General features: G+C 35.2%; 1 protein-coding gene across 3 annotated transcripts in view; it reads left to right on the top strand.

Annotated features, from left to right (window-relative positions):
- Positions 1–24686, top strand: part of TINAG (tubulointerstitial nephritis antigen) — an 88140-nt gene that overhangs the window by 23008 nt on the left and 40446 nt on the right. For all 3 annotated transcript variants that reach the window (XM_046640619.1, XM_046640618.1, XM_046640617.1), the window contains exons 5-9: positions 1002–1125; positions 4882–5032; positions 7188–7368; positions 8885–8930; positions 12264–12387. In XM_046640619.1, the coding sequence (XP_046496575.1) occupies positions 1002–1125; positions 4882–5032; positions 7188–7368; positions 8885–8930; positions 12264–12387 (626 nt within the window). The remainder of the gene's footprint in view (positions 1–1001; positions 1126–4881; positions 5033–7187; positions 7369–8884; positions 8931–12263; positions 12388–24686) is intronic.

Raw genomic sequence — 24686 nt, 5'->3', positions numbered from 1 at the left:
AATCTTCCTCAAGCAAAAAGAGGAAGATTGGCACAGATGATAGCTCAGGGCCAGTCTTCCTCGCAAAAAAAAAATTAAAAAAAAAACCACTTTGCAAACTTTGAAGCACTCTCAAAAATGACGTGTGTGTGTGGGTATGTGTGTGTATGTCTGCATATGCATAAGTGATAAAAATTAATAACCAAATCCTTGTTTGGTCGGAGTCCTGATTATTTATGGAAGTGAAAGTTATCACTCTTTAGAAAAGTTTGGAAAAGAAGCAGAATATTGTGTTTTAGATTTTCTTTGAGGGATGTGAGCAATTGTCCACAATTGTTAATTTGCTTTCTTGGAAAGACTGCAGCTGAAGTTGACTATGTCAAGACTTTAACATGGTCTCCTGAGACACTAGCATGTTGCACTTTTGGCATTACACACATCTTGAAGTCCTTTTTAATCTTCAAGGATTTTATAAACGTCAACCAATTCATTCCAATTTTGTTTCCTAATAGCTGATGTAATACGTTGTTCCTTAGGGCTCCAAGTGTGTTAATGCATAGTTGCCACAAATGCATCATTTCAAAATTAAAGTCATATCAGAATCACATGCATATTTTCAACATAAGGGAGACATAAAAGTGAACATTATTTATGGGGCCGAATTTAAATAATACCATGTAGTCTTTCACAAGGATGACCGAAACTCTGCCGGAAGATGACAGAAACGTTGGCTGAAATGATTGCACTGTATGGTAACCCAGAAAAAGCATTGTATGCATTGTTCTCATGATTTTGCATTATGTTATGATTCCCCACATTGAACTGTCATTTTTGAACATGGAGTGCAATAGAATCTTACATAATTAATGCTTTTCAAGAACGTCATTCGGAAAACTTAGATGTACAAAATAATTCAAAAATAATTATAAATGTTATAAAAGGGCATGGCATTTTCTTATAGAAATGGTTATTGGGATACATTTGAAAAAAATCTGACACATATGCCTCTTTTTCTTCTGTAGCCTTCTTTACCTGCAACAACTGATCTTCCGGAGTTTTTTATTGCTTCTTATAAGTGGCCCGGATGGACTCATGGCCCCTTGGATCAAAAAAACTGTGCTGCATCGTGGGCATTTTCCACTGCAAGTAATAAAGTCATTTTAATTACTTCCTTACAAATTTTGCCTTTGACCCTAGAGCCCGAGACAGTGATTAAAGGGTTTTTAAATTTAGAATATTTCAATGTTAACATTTGGTCAATTAAAATAAAATCTTATTCTGACCAGAGAACACAACCTGAAGATTATACAAAAATCCAGTTTTAGTCTGAAAATTGGTCTTTATTTTTAGGGTCTAATTTTAAATAGAGAGTAAATCAAAAGAGCAACAAAGAAAAATTGCGAAAATTTGTTTTTCCTGGGAGAGTTAAGGCCAGATGATAAGAAGAGTGGAAGATTCCTTTTCATCCGCAACATTGCCTGTAATCCTAATACATGCATACGCAGCCATGCAATTCTTATGTTCTTTTCTCTTTATAAGATTTGGAAGAATATATTTAATTATTAAACTAATTTGATGTAAAGTAAGACTTCAGAACTAAATAATAAAGGATTAAATGTTTTATCTCATTTTAAATAAAAGTAAATATATAGGTTCTGAGTCTGATGTGATATAACTGATCTTTTCCTAAGAGTAACTTCCAAAGAGTGTTGCTGTTACTTCAAAACTGTAAGGAATACCTCTTTTATAGCTACTTTCGTATAAGTGCACAAGCCCAGTAAACCGACGCTCAGATACTGGACCAAAATTTGATCTCCAAATTATCCTCCAGAGTTTGGTTGCACTCCAGCAATTAAATTAAACCGAACGTGATGTTGATTGGCTACTAGCAAAGACCTTCATACACCCGTGCTCTAGGCTGTGAAGGTCATTCCAAGAGTGCTCAAAAACAGTGTGAGCACTGAAAGCATTGTGAAATTAGTACATAGGCTCTGGGAAAAGCCAGCTCTGAAGGGTCACACTCCCTGGAACAGAAAAGTGCTGATGTCTTTGTCTACCCATCATAACCTCATAACATCAGCTAGTTTGTTCTAAAAGTGATGCCTTTGGCAGAACCATAATGTTGGCTAAGCTCACCTCTGGAGTGGCTCCATCCGTTAACTCTATACTACTGCCTACTCCCTCAGCATATGCTCTCTGGCTATCTGATGTTTGTCCTCAATGCATTAGGGATCCACGTGGGGACCTCTCTAAGTCCTGTTTCAGACAGGTGGACAGAGATTTAATTAGAAAAATTGTTTGTCATTTTATGTTCATGCAGTTAACATGTTAGCCCTCCTGGGTGATGCAAGAATTTTATCCTAAACTTAAAGTTGGACCAGTATTTCTGAAGATGTCTAAGGAAAGGCGTTAGTGGTAAAATACTGAGAGGAACTTGCTAGGCTGATTTGGATGGTGCATTTTGGTGTCCCCAGGTCACAGCCCCACAGATGGCCTCAGCACAGGGCTAAGTCTGGATTTGTCCCCTAGCTCATTCACCAAGACACCAGAGAGCAGGTTTTCAACACTTTTGTGGTTTCAGAGGACACAGTTTTGTATCCTGGGTACTCAGTATGGCAAATCAGGCCGATGTTATTTTTCTGAGTGTGTTAAGTAAAGAAAAGAATAAACTAGATTCTCTTAAAGATCTAGAAAACTGTGTCAGGAAATAGTAGTTTAAATAAGACAAATTGTCTTTGAAAGAAGCTAAAAGTTACAAAATAAATAGGACATTTAAAAAATATACCCAGACATAAAAAATAGTTATGCAGCCAAATAAAATTCAAGCAAGATGTCGGGAGCTGAAGAAGTGAAGGAGTTTGGAATGGTGGGAGTGATACAAGCCACAGAGCAAACTTGGAGATAGAATAAAGTAAGCAGGGAAAGTAATAAAGCGTGTCTCAGAGGTAAAGCCCAATGAAAGTTTTCAAAAAGAGAGTGGAAAACAATTTTGCTGAACTGAGTCATTCTTAAATCTTCTGACCTTTCCTAAGGATTTCAAGTGAATTTGGATTAAACCTTCACTGAGGTTCAGAAATATCTGTATAAGAGCAACATATTGTATACCATTAGAATTCAAAACACTTATGCTTTAGGTGAAATCTTCGGATTCATGGGCTGGTATGGATCGTAAAGGTCACCATTTTCAAGCCTTTGGTTTTATGAAAGAGATACAAATAGAGGAAGTGACTTACTCAAAGCCAAAAGCCAAGAAGTCTCAGAAATGATCCTGGAAGCCAGGGTACTGACTCTTTGACTATTATTTTTTCTCCATTATAAAAGTATTTTCTGAACCAAGAAATAGTTACACTAGCATTTGAAAAACTTATATTTGATTCTGAACCCTTATATCGAAAGTCAAAGCAAGGAATCAAGGAATTTCTCTTTTCTTTTATGAAATACATAAGAAATGATTTTCTTGAGAATAGCAGAGGTGGTGGTATAGTATCACTTGCTCCTGAGAAATATATCCAGCAGAATAATAGATGAGAATTGAGAAGGAAGTAGGAGGTTATAGACACAACACATGCTGAGTGTGTAAAATGTGACAGCATTTGCACTACAAACTTTTATGTATGAAGTAGTTACATAAAAAACATGTATATACAAAAATACATTTGTAAATGCATTATATTAAAATGAATTATTTTAGAATAATTTTAAATTAGCAGCCAGACAATTTTGATCAGGAAAAATTATATCTTCTGAGAAAATTGGATGGATAGAAGAAAGGTTATGACTTTGTTGTCTTTAATTAAAACTGAGTAAAAGATTAAACATCAAGAATGAGATTTATTCCAGGTATCCAACAAAAAAAAATCTGTACCAAAATTTCATCCACCCCAATTTCCTCGTAATCTGATCACTCATATTAGTTTATCACGGTAGCATGATCAAAATGATAACACGTATAATTTTCTGCTACTGGTTGATTAGTTTCTCTAGTCTACTACTATAGAGGGGCAGAATTATGACTCTCTTGTTTCTTGTTTATCATTGTCATTTCTAGTGCTTAGTGTAACGCCTGTTTACTAGTAGGTGGTCGATAGATGTGTGTTGGAGAAAGGAACAAACTGATATATATATATATATATATATATATATATAATACACACACACACACATATATATATAGCAAGATGAATTTATATATGTATATAAATTTACACATATGTATAAAACAAGATGAATTCCATGTCTACTCTAATCAGATTAAGATCCTAATTTTCAAGACGATTATAAACATAAAAGTATGCCATGTGGCTTTTAGATATTTTGTAAGATAGATTCATATCAGCCTGGATTAGCTTAAGAATGGTCTCCTGAGTAGTGAAACTACATACGGGTTTAAAAACCAAGAACTCGATTTATTCCACTATACCAGATTAACATGGATGAATTTCCAATGAATATTTCTGTCATCAGTTTTTATGGTTTCCTTACTTTAGTTACATTCATTTCAAAAAATACATATTTACCCATGACTATATGTAAGACATTGTTCTAGGTGCAGGAAATACAAAAGTAAGTAAGATATGGCTTTTGCCCTCAAGGACTTTCACTTGATAGATTTCTTAATGAAGAATTCATGAATATACGGAACGTGAAAGGAACAAGGAACTAGAAGCATCTTTGAAGTTGCTAAGACAATAGAGCAATACCAAAATCAGACAAAAGTTATGACTGAAATTATGACACAGTTGAACTTGTTGGAATACATATATATATTAACGACATTTGGCCTTCATTTGAGATTGCATAAAGGTTTGAAGACTAGTTTAGGGTTCAAACAAAAAGGGCTATGTGAATTATTAGAAATACCATGTACCATTTGAATATTAATCAATATTCTATTTGAAACAGGTGTGGCTGCTGACCGAATAGCAATTCAGTCCAACGGTCGATTCACAGCCAATCTGTCTCCTCAGAATTTGATCTCTTGCTGTGCCAAGAACCGTCATGGATGCAACAGTGGAAGCATCGATAGGGCTTGGTGGTACCTGAGAAAACGTGGGTAAATAGCTGCCAAACACGTGTTTCTAGGATTCTTATGACTGCTACTAGGGTTAGAATAAGGAAAAAAATATATATTTCAAGATTTTTACGAAAAAATCTACAAATATATGCTACATCTGTATAAATGTATACTGTATTTAAATATATACTATATTTAGTATCTACTGAGATTATAAACTATTGGAAACAATTATTTGAAGAACATATACATTCCCAGCTAAATTAATAGGAAGACTCAACTACGCATTGTCCTCTTGTTCTCTGAGCCAGATAGTTCTACTGAGTTCCCATGGAGGGAATAGAGTAATTAATGTTGCTGAACCCTTGTTGAGTCTTTCAGTAACTCAGATAGATGAACAGATAAAGACAGCTAAAATTAGATTAAGATGAGTAAAATAAAGAAGTAATTTATAGGTGCCTCCGCTCATCAATATCCTTAATTGTCCCCATCCCGTCTGATGAGAAAAGGCAAGTTACATTTCCTTACTCTCACGTAGGACACTCTCTGATAGGCGCACATCCTTGTGTCTGTTATAAGAGCTAATCTACTTAACAGCTGAGTTATTCAGCTAAGGAAGCTGCAGAAGATAACTAGTAGTATACATAAATATTGCTCTAATCCACTGAGTGCTGGGGGTCTCCTATAGAATGGTTAGATAGTATGAAAGAGTGAGTGTCAGATATTGATGGGTGGCAATACGTTTCTTAAAAACTTTTTTTCACAAGTTTTTGCCTAATAAGGTGGTGCTTAGAAAGAATCACTTGGGCTGATACTTTCCTGGTGTAATAGTGATTCATTGGCTTCTGTTTTGTGCAATGATAAAAATTAAAGCCCTTTAGAAGCTTAAAAATATAAATTATTAAGACCCAATTAAATCTCATTGTGTTAGTCTGCTCTGGTTAACATAACAAAATACCAAAGACTGGGTGGCTCGAGCAATAGGCACTGATTTCTCACAGTTCTGGAGGCTGAGAAGAACAAGATCAAGGTGTTAGCCAATTCGGTTCCTGATGAGAGCCCTTTTCCTGGCTTGCCTTCTCTCTGTGTCCTCACAGGCAGAGAGAGGGCTCTAGTTTCCTCTTCTCATAAGGGCACTCATGTCATCATGAGGGCGCCACCCTCAAGATCACATTTAAAGCTAATTATCTCCCAAAGGCCCTGTCTTCAATTGCCATTACTTTGGGAGTTAAGGCTTCAATGTATGAATTGGGGGGTGGAGGGAGACACACAATTCAGTTTGCAATACAAATTATCCCAAAGCAACATATTTAATGCAAGACTTTTTTTTTGAAGTGTTTAGTGTTTTGAATGGCTTTGCTTTCATCATGCTCCTTATTCAGATTCTCTTACTCTGTTGGACACTATTGATCTTTCTTGAACGAATCTTATTGGATACGTCAATGGCCCGTTCAACATTCAATATCAATGAAACCAATTCCATTGTTTTATTTTCTTTATATATGCTTCTATATTCAATGAATTATGTTAGATTTGGAGCCAAATCATTTGTACTTTTCTATGTTCAGTTTCAGAATCAGAAATCAAAATTATTCTCTTTACTTTTTGTATAATGTATACATCTGATAGCTTTCTAGTTTAACTGTTAGTATTATATTAGTGTATACCATTTCTCCCAAAACATCATGAAGTACAAACATATAATAATTGAAAGCTTATGAGAAGATATCTATAACTTAATAAAAGGGAAAAAAACACCCTTAATTCTAAAACTTAAATAATTTTTCAGAACCCTCTATCTGGGTATAGTAAAATTTATTGTCTTTTTCACATCAAATTTGGCTCTTCTACTTTATAATTATAGCTGCAGAATGCAGGAGTCCTTCCCCTGCTAACATTAACACAGATTTGATTGATGGTCACTTTTCATCTTAAGGAAATTCTACACTGTAGGTAGAATTATTTATTAAAGTGGATTGAAGCAGGATTATTAAAATTGTAATGAAGAAATAAGTAGGGGGCAGGGAGTGTAATGTCATTGAACTACTTGTTGGAGTCAGTCAACATTTTGAAGGTTACTCATATAAGTAACCAGAATAATTTGTGAATGTTTAATTCAGTAAAATTACATATACATAAGATATTATGGCATTTTCCTAAGTATTACCTTTACTTCTCTGCTTATTCCTCATAGACTGGTATCCCATGCATGTTATCCACTTTTCAAGGACCAAAATGCTACCAATAATGACTGTGCCATGGCAAGTAGGTCTGATGGGCGGGGCAAACGGCATGCCACAAAGCCATGTCCCAACAACATCGAGAAATCTAATAGGATCTACCAGTGTTCTCCTCCATACAGAGTCTCTTCCAATGTAAGTCTAAATGACAAGAGTTAACAATGGTTGACTTTGTAAAAAATATGCAGCTGTGCTGTTATTAAAACTACCTATTTAAAAACTACTTAAAACTATTATATTCTAAAATAATGCTATGTTGCCAGGTATAATTTTTTGATATTCTTAAAGTGTCCATTAAAGACTTCAGTTTTGGTATGATTTCTGATCTTTGTAAGATTAGCAGAATAAGCGATTGGTTTAAATTTGAAAATGCCCACAGAAATAGAATTTAAAATTATGTTTTGTATATATATTTATATATATATATTTGATAAATAAAAGCTAAAAAACCCCTTTTTCACTGAGTTTTCTTGTGTTAGTAGGTCATTTTGTCAATCCTTTGCTTTATTCCACAAAATAATTGAAACAGACATTGCCATAATGGGAAAATGACTCCTTTGGATTCTAGTTTGTCATATTAAAAGCCTAGGCAAATTTTCCTTCATCAGATCGGTGTTACCCTCGGGTCTTCTCACTTTCAGAATATCTGAACTTTTTGTGGCTTCCAATTACCTGCAGAAAACAGTCCAGTATTCTTACTGTGACATACAGGCCTTTCGTGATTTGGATCTGGCCAAATGCTTTTACAGCCTCATGTCCTGCCAGCATCTACCCCCTCCACCTGCCCACAATGTCCTGATACATATGACTACCGTCTGCTCCCTATATACACCATGTCCTTTCATGCTTCTCTACTTAGCCAGATTCCTCTGACACAGATTCTTATCCCAACCTATTTCCACTGGTAAAATCCCACATATGTGTCAAGGCCCAGGTCAGAACTTCATCTTGTCTGTGAAATTTTCTTGACTCCTAGGCAGAATTAATTTTCCTTTCTTGTTTGCATCCGTGGTACTTTGTGCTTGTCTCTGTAATTGAATTTATCATATCGTAATGCAATTAGTAGTGTTACTGTCTGTCTACTCCACCAAAATGTAAATACCTTGAGGGTAGGTTCAGGGTTAATGTTTGTTTCTACCTAGTTTCTGGTATATACCCTGTGATCAATGTGCATGGATGAATGAATGAATGAATGACCTGCCTCCTTACTAACACCTGCATTATATGTTGGGTGGCAACACAGAAATATTTGTATGCTAAAACTACACTAAACTTCACTAAACAATCATCTAGAATCAGTCTTGTGATCAAAAGAATGGAGCTGACACTCATCTCCACTAATAAAATGATTTTCACTTCATTATTTTTTCTTTATGACCATAAAATGTCATTATATTTCCTCTCCATTCCAAAATTATCAGTGGTAAAAGTCAATGAAATAAATGGGTGCATCTTGTTTTTAGCAAACTTCATCAATGCAGCATTTCACATGTGAGTATTTCAAAGCATGATTAAGAGCAAATTGCAAGTGGTCAAGGCACCTTGGATTGATAACTCCTAAACCGATTGTACAATACCTAACATTATAAGCCAGACAATAGTTTTATACTCTGATAACAAGAATGATGCTTATTGATATTTTTCCTTCCAGGAAACTGAGATAATGAAAGAAATCATGCAAAATGGACCAGTTCAAGGTAAGCTTGAATGAAATGTTGTGCTTTATTTGTTCCTTTAATAAACAGCATTACATTTTAGCTCACAAAAATGGAGCATAATAAAGGAGAGAAAATTTTGACTTTTAGAGTATTTGTAAGATTCAATAGTTCTAAGATTAGTGCAATAATGGGAGATATGCTCACCTAATAACTTCATTAGGTTCCTTTTTATCTTAAGAACATAGACTCATTCATAAATTTCAAATATGAAATGCTAACTGATGGAGCTCATTTAATTGTTCAGTCATATTTAAGAATTATACATAAGAGCCGCCCCCGTGGTGGAGTGGTTAAGTTCGTTTGCTCCACTTTGGCAGCCCGGGGTTTCACTAGTTCAGATCCTGGGCGTGAACATGGCACCACCCATCCGGCCATGCTGAGGCGGCATCCCACATGCCACAACTAGAAGGACCCACAACTAAAATATGCAACTATGTACTGGTGGATTTGGCAAGAAAAAGCAGAAAAAAAAGAAGATTGGCAACAGTTGTTAACTCAGGTGCCAATTTAAAAAAAAAAAAAGAATCATACACAGTGTTAGAAATTTTCTCATCTTCAGTTAAAGGAATTAGGTAATGGATTGAAAAAAAAATCAAAGTTTAGCAGTAGAAACAAAGTAGATATTTTCCTTTTCCTATAAGCTCAGAATAAATCAAATAAGCCAGTATGATTTTTGTGTTGTATAAAGGGCTTTCTATTTTGATCAGTTTTGTAAATTTATTATGGATAGTAAACTAGCAGTAAATAAGAAAATAATATACTGGCTTACTGTATATTGACTTTGATTTTTAAGATATCATCTCTGATACATAGTTTCTCTGCTGACTTATTGAATTGTATTTTGCACCAATGGCCTGGATAAAGATCAGTCCAGAGCATGTATTCCCTGTACTAAACATTGCCTTGAAGTCCAGGGAAGAGCAAATCCAGTGATGCCTAAATGGAAATTCTGGTTGTGAACACTGAAATGCCCAAAATATATTATCAATGCAGTGGAATAAGCCAAATAAATTCAAATCAACCAAATAAATTTAAATAAACCAAAATTAAATTTCAAGCATTTGATATATACCTAAAGAACTATTGACCAGTGTTTGTTTTGTTTTTCTGAAGACAGACCTAACTAGTATTGGCTCAACATCTAGAGAAACCGTGGATTTAAAAACTGTGTTGGAAGAAATTTTATTGGTCGTTATCACTACCTAACATTTATGAGAAAGCAAAGCTTATACTAAACATGCCCCGAATTTAATTTTAAAAATCTGAGGAACTTACACGAAACCTGAAACAAAGAAGAGATTTTTTTTTTCTCCTTACAGTTGTGTGATTTTTGTTTGGCTGTTATAAGAGCGAGGAATTCATGTGTAATTTAAATCTGTGATTCATTAAGTGGACTTTATGTGACAAATAGCACAGGCATTTGAACTCAAGGCTGAATTCAAAATTCCAACTTTGGCATCTCCTACTTAAATGACCTTGGGCAAGTTATCGAACCTCTCTGCATCTTCAAATCTTTTGTGTTAGTGTTTCAAGTTTCTTTAATCAGTCAAAAGATATTTGGATCAAAATTATTCAAAATGGAGAGCAATTTAGGTTTATTTTATGGTCAAATACTTAGATGTTCATGAATTCATAAAATGAATCAAAAATAAAGAGATAAAATTAGAAAATAATGCTGTTGAAATCCAAATTATTCAGCATCTATCTAAGAAATGTTTGTTGAGAATCTGTCTCCTGCTAGTTGAGCTGTCAGAAAGAGAGCTCTGAGCAACGTTGCTCCAGCCTGCCCTCATGCCTGTTAGAGTTCTGAGTAATAAGTTGGCTGCAGTTTCTCAAAAGTAAGATTGCACTACAGTAGCCTATATGGCCACGTTTTTATGGGTTCCTCAAGTCTGTTCTGCTATCAGCAATTGAAGGAAGGAGCCACCTTCAAGTTAGTTGTGATGGCGTCTCCCTCATGTTCCTTTAGTTGGCAGTTTTTCAGCAATGAAGAGTATATTTTATTCACGGTGCTTAGAGAGAGCAGAGAAGAGCTAAAGGAGCCAACAGTTCTGTAGAAGAGAAAAACCAGTAGTGATGTCTTCACATTTTTATAAGTGCTGGTTGACTCATCTTGCTGTCAATGCAACGTGATTGTTTGCACGTTGTTGCCTGGGCTAACATACAGCATTTTCCTCCTCTTTCAGTACAAAGGAATGTAAAAGGCAATAGAACGCTGAATAAACAACAGTGTGTGCATTCTTCTGAAATCTATGGAATTAAAAATAAGTTTAGGTGCTGGAGAGAGAACAAAAGCCAAGATCTGCATAGAGTACAGTTATATAAATTCTTAAAATCCCATGGGAATGTGTTTTAAAGTAGCTAAAGAAGATTTAACCTCTTTTGAGTATATTTGAGCAGCATCAGAAAAGACATGGAATACTACAAAATGAAATAAGACGTGGAATATTAAAAGTCATATTTGATTTTGGAGTAGGAACTTCATTTTAGGATCTATCAAATGCTAGTGACCTTAGTTCTTATTTTATTTAAAATGCATATCAAACTAAGATAGACAAGCACTGCATGCAGTTGTCAAGGTATACTTATCTAGTCCCAGTTAAAAATATTTTCACTTCACGTCTTCTGGAAGAGTTTAGAGTCTTCACCCTGAATTGCCCAAGCCCTTCAACAAAGCAGCACACAATGCAGAAAAGAAGAAATCTGGGTGAGGGAATAGAGAGCTTTATAAAGTATAAACTCTTACTTTCTAAAGAATACAACATTGGCTTAGCTCTGCAGAGCTGAAAGGATGAAATCTTGTCAGAGTATTCCTTTGCCAAGGGTTTGCTTTTTATTCAAACTCACCAAGGGAAGGTTTGCATTTACTTCTAAGGATTAAGGACAATTACTGTAAGCCCAGTTTGCTAGGTTCACTGTCTGCAAGTAGCTTAATTGGAATTTTAAGAGGCTTGTGGTGAAGCCCAAGGTTAATGGAGAAATAGCAATCACTAGCCAAGTGTAGCGGGTCTTTGTGGCAAGGGGCTCCGTTCCTGGTAATAGTGCTTCTGTCAATTTAGAATAGATGGCCATTTAAAGGTATATTGTGTACTTAAGTGATATTCAAAATAACTAAGGGTGTTTTTATAAGAGAACAAGAAAATATTGCAGTCAATTAAATTAGTAGGAAAGAAAATTAGACCGAATTGCAAAATTCCTTCTTAGATTCTACTCCTGGCAATTTACCAACCGAGTGTTCTGAGAGGCTTTCTGGAGGTTTTAAAAGATAACTGTTTAAAACCATGCCATTTGTCTTCTTGGATTTTATTTTAGCCATAATGCAAGTCCACGATGATTTCTTCCATTATAAGAAAGGGATATATAGACATGTTACCAGCACACATGAAGAACCAGAAAAGTATCGAAAGCTTCGGACACATGCCATCAAACTTGCTGGGTAAGGCAATTTCTTAAAAATCTTCACTTAACGTTTTTGGAAAATGAAACTGAAAATAAGTGTATGCAGTGCATTTAGGTACCAAAATTCCCCTTGGTATGAGAGATTCTCATACAGATTAAAAATTATCTAAGCCTTGACACTATTCATGATTATTTAAAAATCCTGTTAAACAGTAACTCAGTATTCTGGGGAAGAAGATCATTTCCTGTGTCTCACTTATTTGTGTTTGTGTCATAAGAATCTGTTCTAAGGGCAAGGGAAACACGTTATTGGAATAAATTCTACATATGACATAATCAAGGGAAGGGTACAAACCCAAAGTGTATAAGCATTTGGGGAGAAGGTTGTGGATGAAATTAAAAATGGTAGAGATTAAGCAAGAAAAGAGGGTAGGGTCACCTTTAATTGAATGTATGATTATTTTTTATATTCATGTGAGAACCATGGAAATTACATTTATCAAATTTGCAAGTAAAATACATTCAGTTCTACAGGGCAAGAAACAGGTTCAAAATTGGTTGCATTTCAAGAACAAATCATTTCACAAACAGACCCCATTCAGAGAGTATGGTCATCCAGACTTTCCCCAGTGCCTGTTCAATTTCATTCTGACGCTGCTCAGTCTTCAAGCTCTTTCTCATAGTGTCTCACTCCAATTCAAACGGAGTGCTGCAGAAAAGGTGTTTGGGGTATTTTTTTTGTTTCTGTTCAAAATCCTCACTTTTCTCATCTTGCCTATTATGGTAAACAATTTCATTCCTACTGAACGTGTCCCTCCTGCTTACATTTGTTTGAGCCTACATGAAAACAACCTCAGCTACAGCCAAGTTGTTACCTTCTCCTTACTAATCTTTGGAACTCTCTGAGTCAATTCTAAGGTACATAGACAAGTTATCCTCTGTAAAGTCTCTTTAATCATCATCCCTGTTTTATTTTAAATAGTCTAATATTTCAGTTACAAAATTACCACATTTCATTGAATCTAAGATACTACTGATTTTATGACTTGTCTTGATTTCAGGGATGTGAAAATATGTGCATCTTAGAATTGAAATATATGGTATTTCATATTAATGTAGGATATTGAAAAACTACAGATGGAAAAAAATGTAAAGATAGCTTCACCATCCAGAGATAACCTCTCCCGAAAGTTTGAAGTATTTTCATATTTCTCCTAGATATATAGCTACAGAGAAAGGTGGCTAAATACATAACTAAATATATTTCATGGGAAATTGAGAGACTGAAGCACTAAAACTTTTATGACAAGAAAAATTTTGCTAAAATTTTTGTTAGCAGTATATAAGAATGCCAGTTTCTCAATATTCCTTCAAACACTGAGTATTTCGCTCTTCCATTTTAATAGGTTTATTCTGTATAGTTCCGATTACTCAGGATCGCTCATCTTGAGAGGCCTAAGATAGTTTCACATTACTCTAAAATTTTAGGTTATATGGAAGAAGGTGCTTGCTTTATTTTAGTCTTTTAAAAAGTACCATTTTTAAAATAAAATGCATACAAGCTCACTAAATTCATATAAAATGCATATATGCTCACAAAAATTCATGACCTAGAAAGAAGACATTAAAAAAAAAATCCCAAATCCTAATAATCTTCCCAAATCATTATTAACATTTGGTGAAAAGCATGTCAGGTAAAAAGTCTGTTTCTCTCTCTCTCTGTTGATGAAAAGTTAGATGAAAATAGAAAGACAATATTGGATGTCATTTAAAAATGCTAATATTCAGGTTAATTGTGCTTGAATTTAATAAAATAATGTGAAATGAGGTTTTTTTGGATTCTTCAACACAGGAAATGCTAATTCCTAAAAGAATCTTTTACACTTCAGAAAAAAATATGTTAAAAGATTTAGAAATTGGAGTAATAGTCCATTTTTAGCTACATATTTCAATTTCAGATTATATCTCTTGATTTATTAATAGACAAGATGAGAAATTTTATCATTTTTATACTTCTTCCCACCTCTCCTCCTCTCATACATATTTGTTGGTAATATTATTATTTTTATATATTAAAGGATTACAAAATTTGCATTCTGATCTGAAACCCAAATATCCATAGCTGTTTATACTTTATTGTATATTGATGGAGTCAATGATAAGCAAATATCTTTAGTCTTTTCTGTCCTTGAGTTTAATCTTTATTAATTATTTTGTTGGGTGAATTTTATTTTCCAGTAATTCTTTATTTTATCAGGAAGGGCTCTTCATGTCTGTAGTCCCTAATTTCTTGCACATTTGAGAAACTGTTCTCTTTCAATTCAAGAATAACTTTATTAGGTATAAAAATCTGAGACTATAGAACCTTTAGAACTTGGTGGATGTGGTTCCAGAGTTTCTGACATTGAGTTTTCCTGCAGAAAAATCTCTGGCCAACTAGATGTTTTTGTCTCCTTACAAGTGACATGACTTTTTTCTACTTGAATACTCATGTTAATTTTTTTTTGTCTTTGAATTGAATATATTTACTTTTCTACATATTATACATATGCTGGATATTCTATATCTCCTATTATCTTTTTAACAATGTTTATATTATAATTTTTTAATCATTTCATTGTGTATGATTTTCTCTGCTTTGTCCATGTATCTGACCATTAGTTGTATTGGGTGTTCATTCTCCAAATGGCTCTCACCTCTGAAATGTTTTTATTTTTTCTCTTCCTTTTCTTTAGATTGTCTTTCTTTTTTTTTTTCTTCTTAACTTTTACTTGAAGTAACATTGGTTTATGACATTATATAAATTTCAGGCATACATAATTATATTTCGATTTGTGTAGACTACATCGTGTTCACCACTCAAAGTTTAGTTGACATCCATCACTATGCTCTTGTGCCCTTTTACCCCTTTTACTCTTGTCCCTTTCCCCTTCCCCTCTGGTAACCACGAATCTAATCTTTGTATCTATGTGTTTGTTATTGTTGTTGTTTCATCTTCCACATATGTGTGAAATCAAAAGGCATTTGGCTTTTCCATCTGTTTTATTTTGCTTAGCATAAGGCCCTCGAGGTCCATCCATGTTATTGCAAATTGCAAGATTTCATCCTTTTTTATGACTGAGTAGTATTCCATTGCCTATATATACCACACTATATATATACACTATATGTATCTCATCTTCTTTATCCATGCATCTGTTGATGAGCACTTAGGTTGTTTCCAAGTCATGGCTATTGTGAACAATGCTGCAATGAACATAGGGATGCATATATCTTTGTGAATTAATGTTTTTGTGGTCTTTGGATAAATACCCAGAAGTGGAATAGCTGGATCATGTGGTAATTCTATTCTTTATTCTTTGAGGAATCTCTATACTGCTTTCCATAGTGGCTACACCAGTTTCCATTCCTACCAGCAGTTTTACAAGGGTTCCCTTTTCTCCAACTCCATTCCAATACTTGTTATTCTTATCTTTTTAATAACAGGCATTCTGATGGATGTGAGGTAATACTTTGTTGTAGTTTTAAGTTGCATTTCCCTAATAATTAGTGATGTTGAACATCTTTTCATGTGCCTATTGGCCATCTGTATGTCTTCTTTGGAAAAATATTTGTTCAGATCCTCTGCCCATTTTTTAATTGGGTTGTTTCTTTTTTGGTTGTTCAGTTGTGTGAGTTCTTTATATATTTTGAATATTAACTCCTTATCAGATGTGTGATTTGCAAATATCTTCTACAAATTGTTAGGTTGTCTTTTAGTTTTGTTGATGGTTTCCTCTGCTGTGCAGAAGCTTTTTAGTTTGACATAGACCCATTTGTTTATTTTGATTGCCTTTCAAGGTCTTCTTTGAGCTATATTTAGAGAAATCATGTCTGTAATTTGTGTGAGTCCATGTCTGACTTCTCCAGTTACCTTGAATAATTCCTTTTGAACTGTATATTCTTCATGTATCTTTTAAAATATTTAATCTCAAATCTACGCATTTCACCATTACTTCCTCCCTTTCCAGTCCACTCACTCAACTACTCTGACCTCAATAATCTTTCAGCCCCATACATTCTACTAATGAATTATGCCATTCAATCTGACCCCCGTTTAACTGCCCCTCTTCTCCTGGATGCCCACAGTCCTTTCCTTATTTCGTTAAAATTCCATGGCAAATCATTATAGCCACTCCTACATACCCTGGATTCCTCTGCCCTTGTTCAATTCATCATAGCTTAGCAAAATCTCAGCTCTGGTTAAATTCAAACCAGCTTCTTTTGTACCTACAGCTGTGCATCTGAACACAGCGAGAAAAAATTCATAACTATGCTGGTTTCACTGTAATTGATAACCACAAATTTCAAGTAGTTATTTAATACTACCAGGCAGTCATATTCTGGATTCCTATTCTGCTCACTGTCACACTCCTCAAGTGATTATCTCAAAACTTTTCCTTTTTTCTTGAATCCTCAATACCTCCACCTTTGTGCTCTTAGCTGATAACCTTGGACTCTATTTTACCGAAAAGATTAAAGCAGTCAGAAAACAACTCCCAGTGTCACACGTGCAACTATCAGTGTGCACTCCCTCATGCTCTTTCTTCCCATTTCTTCCATAGATGAACCATCTGAGCTCCTATCTAAATCCTTCTTGCTATAGTGTAGTCCACAATCCTTCTCCATGATTCAAGAACATGCAGAAGCATTTGTTTCCTTTTCTTCTCTGTAGTTTTTATTTCTACCACCATATAAACATGCCATTATTTTTCAGATATTATGAAAAAACACAAAAAACAAAAAAACCCAACTTTCTCTTGACTCCACTTCCTCCACCTTCCATTTGCGTTCTCTCCTTGCAGCAACTTCCTCACAAGATTTGTCTGACCTCACTTTCTTCAGTTCTTCTCTGCCCATTTTTTTCTTAAACCTCTCCAATCACTTTTTCATTTCCCCCCTCCTCTTCATAAAAATATTTACTTAAAGATTATCAGTGACTTCCACATTGCTCATCAGTCAATATCCAGACATGCCCATCTCTCCCTTCTGGTTTTTCCTTACTGGCTGTGACTTTTCAGTATTCTTTGCTATTCTTTTTTCTTTCCCTGTATTTCTATGCTTGTTAATGTTCGAGTGTCCCAGCCTCAGTTCTTGGTCCTTTTCTCCCTTCTATTCCCACTTATTCTCTGGTGAATTCATCGATCCCTGAGCTCATCCTGGCTTTCAGTGCCATCTAAACTGGACACCAGCTGAATTTATGTCTCCAGCCCAGGTCTCTCTTCTGAACTCCAGACTCATACATTCCATGACCTACTTGACATCCCCACCTAGATACCTAATAGTTGGCTCAAATTCAGCACTTCCAAAACTGAAATCCTAATCTCTTCCATTAAAGTCGCTGAACAGCATCAACCTTTTCCATCTTAGCTGACGACAACATTGTCCTTTCATATACTCTGACTGCAAACCTTGGAATTATCTTATTCCTTTCCTCACAATTCACTTTCAATGTCAGAAACTCTGTTGGCTTTCAACTTACATCCAGAATCTAACCACTTGTCACTATCTGAACTGCCACCACCCCTGCCTGAACCACCATTCCTCATTATTTTGTACTTGGATTACTGAAGTAGCTTCTAACAGGTATTTCTGCATTGACCTTTATCCTTGAGAGTCTATTCTCAACAGAGAAACCAGGGCATTCCTTTTGGAAGATTGCTCAGATCTTGTTGCCCCTTTGCTGAAAACCCTACAATACTTTCCCGTTTCCCTCAGAGTAAAAACCAATGTCCTTACAGTGGCCTACAAAGGCCTACGTGATCTGAGGACTCTCCATCTGCCTGCCTGCACCCCCATCAACTTTCTGATCTCGATTTCTATTCATCTGTACCTCTTGATCCTGCTCTGGTAGTCCTTTCATGTTTTGAAAACCCACACCTCAGGATCTTTCCCTCTGCCTAAAATGTTCCTTATGAGACTTCTGATTTCTTAGTTTCTGTGCTTCCATCTAATCTTTGCTCAGATCTCTCCTTCTCAGTGGAGCTTCCCTGACTGTCCAATTTAATGCTGCTACCTGCCCTCTCCTCCAGCACTTCTGATCCTTCTTCCTTCATCTATTTTTAAAAAATCTTTGCCATAGCAATTAGCACTTTATAATGTGCTGTTTAATTTAATGAGCTTTTTATGATGATTATGTATTGTCTGTCTCTTCTACTAGAACGAAGCTCTATGAAAGCGGGTATCGCTATTACTCACTGATGTAGCCAAACCACCTTGTTATTATTAGTACAATATTGTATTATTAATACAATAATCTATAATACACTTAATGCTTTTTCTCTTAAAAAATGATTTTTTTAAAAAACATGCTCTATGATAGTTCTTGTTTGATACTCATCTTTAAACAGGGCAGCCATTGGTTAAAAAATAGAGGGAAGAGAAGTTGGAGGAGAGAGCTGAGGCACTCCTCAGCTTTGATTGGTTTGTGCTTCTTGGGCCCATGCTCACTAGATCAATTCTGTCCTTGGTTCACAGCCTGGAGAGTTTGGTGGGACTCACAATAAATCCCTTGTAGGTCTCTTTGCTGCCATGGACTACTCTTTGCCTTTCTGTTTTGCTTCACCTCACTCCATCTGTCAATCATCTCCCCTGGTGGGTTGGCCAGGACTTCAGCAGCCCAATGGGCTTCCTGTGTGGTTTCTTCTTCAGCTGACCTCCTACAGGTGGTACGGGAAGGGACTGACATAGTCCCATTGCCATGGCCTGCTCATGGTCCTCACTCTGAAGATCTTGAGGGGTATTTCTAAACTGTCCTACATACTTTTAAGGGGAAAATTTTCCTATTCAGATCTGGAGAGGAGGGGGAGAGTTGAGGTGAGTACTGTTTCTCAGCATCTACTCTTGCTTTGGTACAGGACAAAATGTGTTTTTCTGTTATTCCTCAAAGTTGTTATTTGGGATTCTGGCTGTTTATTTGGTTCACTAAAGTTGGAAAGAAGGTATTGAGGTTTTAAAATTTGTTTTATTTTGTTTTTCCATTCTTGATTGTTTATTGACTTTTCAGGAAGGCAAACGGAATAAAAATGCCTTTATACTGACACTGTAACTGGAAATTCAACTCTATTTGCATTCCGTTTCCCTTTGGTTTGACAGTCCCATACCTTTGAAACCTCTCCTTCCTATGTACGTTTCATGACCAATTTTTGTCTTCTCTAGTGACATCTTTCATTTGGAAAAATTTTCCCACCACACACTCAGTGATTGAAATAATTTTCCTTATCATTCAGAGAACTCAACCTTGATGTGGAACCTTCCTTGGTTTATTAGAAATGATCATTTATCATTTTTACCACCTATTTAGCCATGCTGGTTATGTTTTCTTCTCTCTACTAAATTCGTTCACGCTGGTGTTGAACAAGATATAAATGTGTTTACATTTAATCACTCTGACACCATTCGTAGATTTCCATGCTTAGCGAGTCAATTGCAGTAATGTGTTCACTTTTATAAACTCCTAGAAAATTGAGGCCTTTATAAATGTACCTCACATGTGTGACAATAAACAAGGCTATTCTGTTAGTAGGCAAATTACTTTTGGAGAATATGTTTATTTTTCAGAAATATTTTAGGCCACCTGGGCATTGTTAGGCACCCTGGAGCAGTAGATTTTAATTCATTTCTCCGTTAGTAATTCCTGATTTGGTAATTAGTGCATTCAGAAAATTAATGCATCAGTGAATTGGAGAGTAATCAAATAGCCCAAGTAAGTTAATGTTCCTTATCAGAGAGCTTAATATACTCCTATGAAGTACCTCACAAATTTATCACAACAAATTCTATTTGCTGCCCATTCTGTAGAAGACAAAGCTATTAGATTTAACTTATTTGAACAAAAGAATTTAAACGTCTACCAAGTGGCCAGCACTGGGGATACAAAGGGGATTAATACACAGTCCTGCTCTTAAGGGGTGTAGGGAATGAGGCAGACACATTCACAACTGATTCTAGCACAAGGTGATAAAAGCTATATATTTCCATATTTAAAGCACAGGATTGTGGTAGGTCGATAAAAACTTACAATATCTTTCTTTTCTCCTAATAATCTTATTTCACTCCTTTCTTTTGTCTTTCCAAAACCTCTGTCCATTTCAATGATGAATACTATAGTCATGAAAGCATTTAAGTGAATAAAAAATACCATATATTTTGAGACATAGCGTTATTTTATATACCAATAATAAGAAAACATTACCAATTAAACTAATAAACTCCATTGATTGTTAGATGGATCTCAATTTTATAAATGTTAAAATGTAGGGAAAAATAAGTGTGTCTTAAAATAAAAAAATACGGTGTTTGAGGTTTTCATCCTGGCCAATGTTCTCTATATTGTGATTCTGTTCCACATCTGCATCTCCATCACGGTTCATCTTGTGTTCCCATCCATCAAAGGTTCTGAGATTTCTTTAATCCCTAAATCACAAGATGATAAAACTAGTGCATTAATGCCGTTTACTTGTGTGTATGATTCTCGGGAATCACCACTAAATCTCACAAGTGAAAAAAATATAGCAGTTATAAATTTTAGAAAATTAAGGGGAATAATTGGGACAAACATTGACTTTTCTTCACGTTGTCATCCCTGCTTGTGGGAGAATTTTATTAAGGATGTAGTCTACATATCACTAAAAAAGAATAATAAAGTAGTTTCGGACATATTTTTGCCATTGTTCAATGATGTTTTATGTGAAAGTTTGTTTATTCAACAAGTATTTATTGAGTACCTATATGTGCCAGGTATTATTTTAGGAATATATCAGTGAACAAAATAGACACAGATCCTGGTCCTCATCAGATTTATATTCTACTAATTGATGTATAGTTGTTAGGCAAGTAAAATCTGTTTCATAAACGGCCAGAGTTTTGCTGCTAAACTTTTTGTGTGTGTGTCTAGGGTCAACAGTATCTACTTTTTTCTTATAAATATTGACTAGTGACTCAGAAAGAGAGGACACAAACCATAATGATATGGAGGCCAGAAGGAAAGCAAACATTAAAGCAGTCCAAGAAGAACAGGTTAAAGAATAACAAAGATGTCTTCAAGAAGATTGTGAATGATAATTGCCAGTTTTTAAAAAATTAAATGGAACATCCCAAAATACATAAAAAATGCTTCCAAGTGATGGAAATTGGGCATGTTTCCAATAAGTGACTGTGAAGACATCTGGTTTGAGTGAGTCATCAAAAAATCAAGTCAGAGATTTCTGTGAACTTTGATGTAAATCCATTATATGACTTAAAATTGGGCACAAATAGAATGATTTCTAAGTTTCCCTTTTCTATATATTCAACAAATATTAGAAGAGGACCCATGTTATTCTGGGTACGGTGCTGAGCAGTAGACGTGGTGAGAAAAAAGAAAAACAGTGCTTGCCCTCACAGTGCAACTAGATATTAGACAAAAGCGAATGAAAATGTAAAGTTATGATACATTTTACAAAGGCAAGATAGAAAGGGGTAAGAGGGCACACAATACACGATCTAGACTTGAGGAGCTGAGAAATGTTCCTGAAGAGGAAAAATCTGAGCTGAGATTTATGGGTTGTTTAGGAACAGGCAAAGGGAACAGCTTGTGTCAAAGACCTATGGTCAGAAGGATACAAAACACTGTATGAACACAAACAAGGTTGTGCTTGCTGAATCTCAGAAGGAAAGGACTGGCAGGCTATTTTACAGAATTTAGTCAAGTACTTTATGTATTTGGTTAAGGATCTTAAGGGCAAAGGAAAGTCACTGAAGTGTTTTAAATAGGAAGGTGGCATGAACTTTCTCTGTATTTTTTAAAGATTGCTTTGACTATAAAAAGGTGAAATAAAAAGACAAATGGTAGTAATCCAAGTAGAAGATAAGTCTGGACTTAGTAAGAGTTGGGGACACGTGAGTGGATCAAGAAATATTTAAGGAGAGAAGCTGGCAGATGTGATGTGGATTTGAAATAGAGCATGGACAATGAGATGACGAAAGAGTTTGCTACGGAGTCTGATGATTTTGAGGTGTCTTTGATGCATAAAAATGCAGATAGATGTCAGAGAAGACAGGTAGATATACTGATCTCAAGGTGTAGGAGAGATAAGGATTGAGGATGGAAGAGACTGAACAGAATAAGAAAAAAAAAAAGACTAAGACTAAGCCATGGGGAAAACCAGTATTTAATGACTAGGTAGAAAATGACGAATCTACAAAGAAAGAGGAGAGACTAGAGAGGTTTAGAAAAAAAAAAATCGGTAGTATTAAGATTTCTGAGAAAGCTGGAAAGCTGGAAGGGTTGGGATCCAGAGTATATGAAGAGATTGGTCTTAGAGAGAGACCAGTAGCAACTCCATTGTATCAGGAGAGAAGGCAGAGAGGATGAGGTTAGATGAAACTGTTCCAGCATTGAAGGTAGTGGCAAGTTGAGGAAAATTCTTATCACATTGCTTCTTTTTTTATCTCCAGGAAGTAGAGGGTAAGGTTATCTGTATTGAGAGGAGGTGGTGGAAAGGATGCCTTATCTGAAATCTGAGGAGAATAGTGATGGTTTGCAATGGTCCTCTAGATGTTTAGGAGGAGTTGTTCAGAGGAACTAAGGGGATTGCCACACATTGCTTATGGTACCATTCTGCCCTCTTGTGTTTGCTGTCTGCAGTTGTAGACAGCTGCTTGGGTGTACAAAAAGAGAAATGGGTATTTGAGTTCATCCAAGACTGAGAGTTTTCCAGACGGCTGCAAGGAAGAGTCAGAAAAATAAGGAGGTTAAGATATGAGAATTGATGTAAGTATGGCTAAAATGCTGGAAAGCTTAGTAAGACCGATGAAAAGAGAGGATTGATAGATATGGAGAACATGGAAAATTCAATGGACTAGAGGCTGTAATAATTCTAATCTCAGTGATTTTATGATTCTCTAATTTATTTTTCTTGTCTTTTAGATTTTTTAATCATTATTTGTGAGAAGTAATCAAGTAATAATAAAGAAGTAATATTTACAGATTATGAATACAGTGTTAGTGATTAAAAGCCATAATTTTCTATGTTAGTGCCTAATTATGTGGTAATACTGATTGCCTACTTTGTAGTCATTAACCTTTGATATCTATGTATCTATGTATCTATCTATCTACATTTATCTATCCAAAGATACTTGCCACCTAAGAGGGTATAAAAATAATGCTTCAGAGTTGCATCTCTAACATATTTTTTCCATATTTTCTAAACATATCATAAATAACAAGGATTCCAGAAGCATAAGTTATTATTTAATGCCATTACAAATTATTTGACATAACTTTATTGGTTCCACCACTTGTTTTTCTCCATTCATCTTTTTTCTCTCTTCCTTTTTGATTAACAGCTGAACGTTAAGCCTGAATTTTCTCATGCCATGTTATGTCTAACTCCTGGCAAATTGATAAATTCTGAGCAGATGTTTTAATTAGAGGTTTTTAATGCATGGCAAAGTCTAAGACAGTTCAATGAACATTTCAACTACGCTTATTTAGAAGATGCAAATAAATGTATGATAATTAGTATAGACAATACAAAAAAACACTTAATTTGAGTGTTAGGGTATCTTTCAACTGCAAAATGCTTAAAAGAATGTTCTTTCTTTCGGGGGGTTGGGGGTGCACCGGTTTGAATAACGGTAGCTACTGCAACAAATAGACTCAAAATATTTAACAGTTCAAGTATTTTAATAGAAGTTTATTTCTTGTTCACATAATGCTCAAGATTGGTGATCCTAGCTTTTGAGTGGCTCTCCTTCATGTGGTTTCAGGGTCTCCAAGCTTTTTCTACCTTGTTCCTCTGCCATCTCTTAGGGTCATGTGTTGTGATCTCATTCAACCTGTGGAAAACAAAGGAGAGGATGAGGAAGGCTTCTTAAATTCACCTCTCATAAAGTCTTGACACAGAAATGGACTCATTGCTCCATTCGCATTCTTTTGGCTAGAAATTCACATGGCTCCACCCAACTGCAAAGGTGGCTGGGAAATGTAAAAGATCTGGCAGGAACATTTTAATATCAGAACAAGTAACGCTATATTTTGGAGTAGAATTCCAGATTTGCATACATTTTAAAGGAAAAACCAAAGACACAAATTTTGAGTTCGTGAACAGCTGACTTGGTCTCCATCTCCCAGACACTCTGTGAATATGTGTTCTGTTTTTAGAGAATCTTCATTGAGAAACTTTGAGAATCTTCTCTGCAAGATTGAATAAATTAATAAATGTATTTGGTACCAACTCTATCCATAATCACTGAAGGAGCACTGTTGCACAATCTTTATACTTAAAAATTCTTATGAGATTGGAATTATTG

The sequence above is a fragment of the Equus quagga genome, chromosome 15, assembly GCF_021613505.1.
Source record: "Equus quagga isolate Etosha38 chromosome 15, UCLA_HA_Equagga_1.0, whole genome shotgun sequence".
NCBI lineage: Eukaryota > Metazoa > Chordata > Mammalia > Perissodactyla > Equidae > Equus > Equus quagga.
The sequence above is the reverse complement of the archived record's forward strand: the minus strand, read 5'-3'. Positions and strand labels throughout refer to the sequence as shown.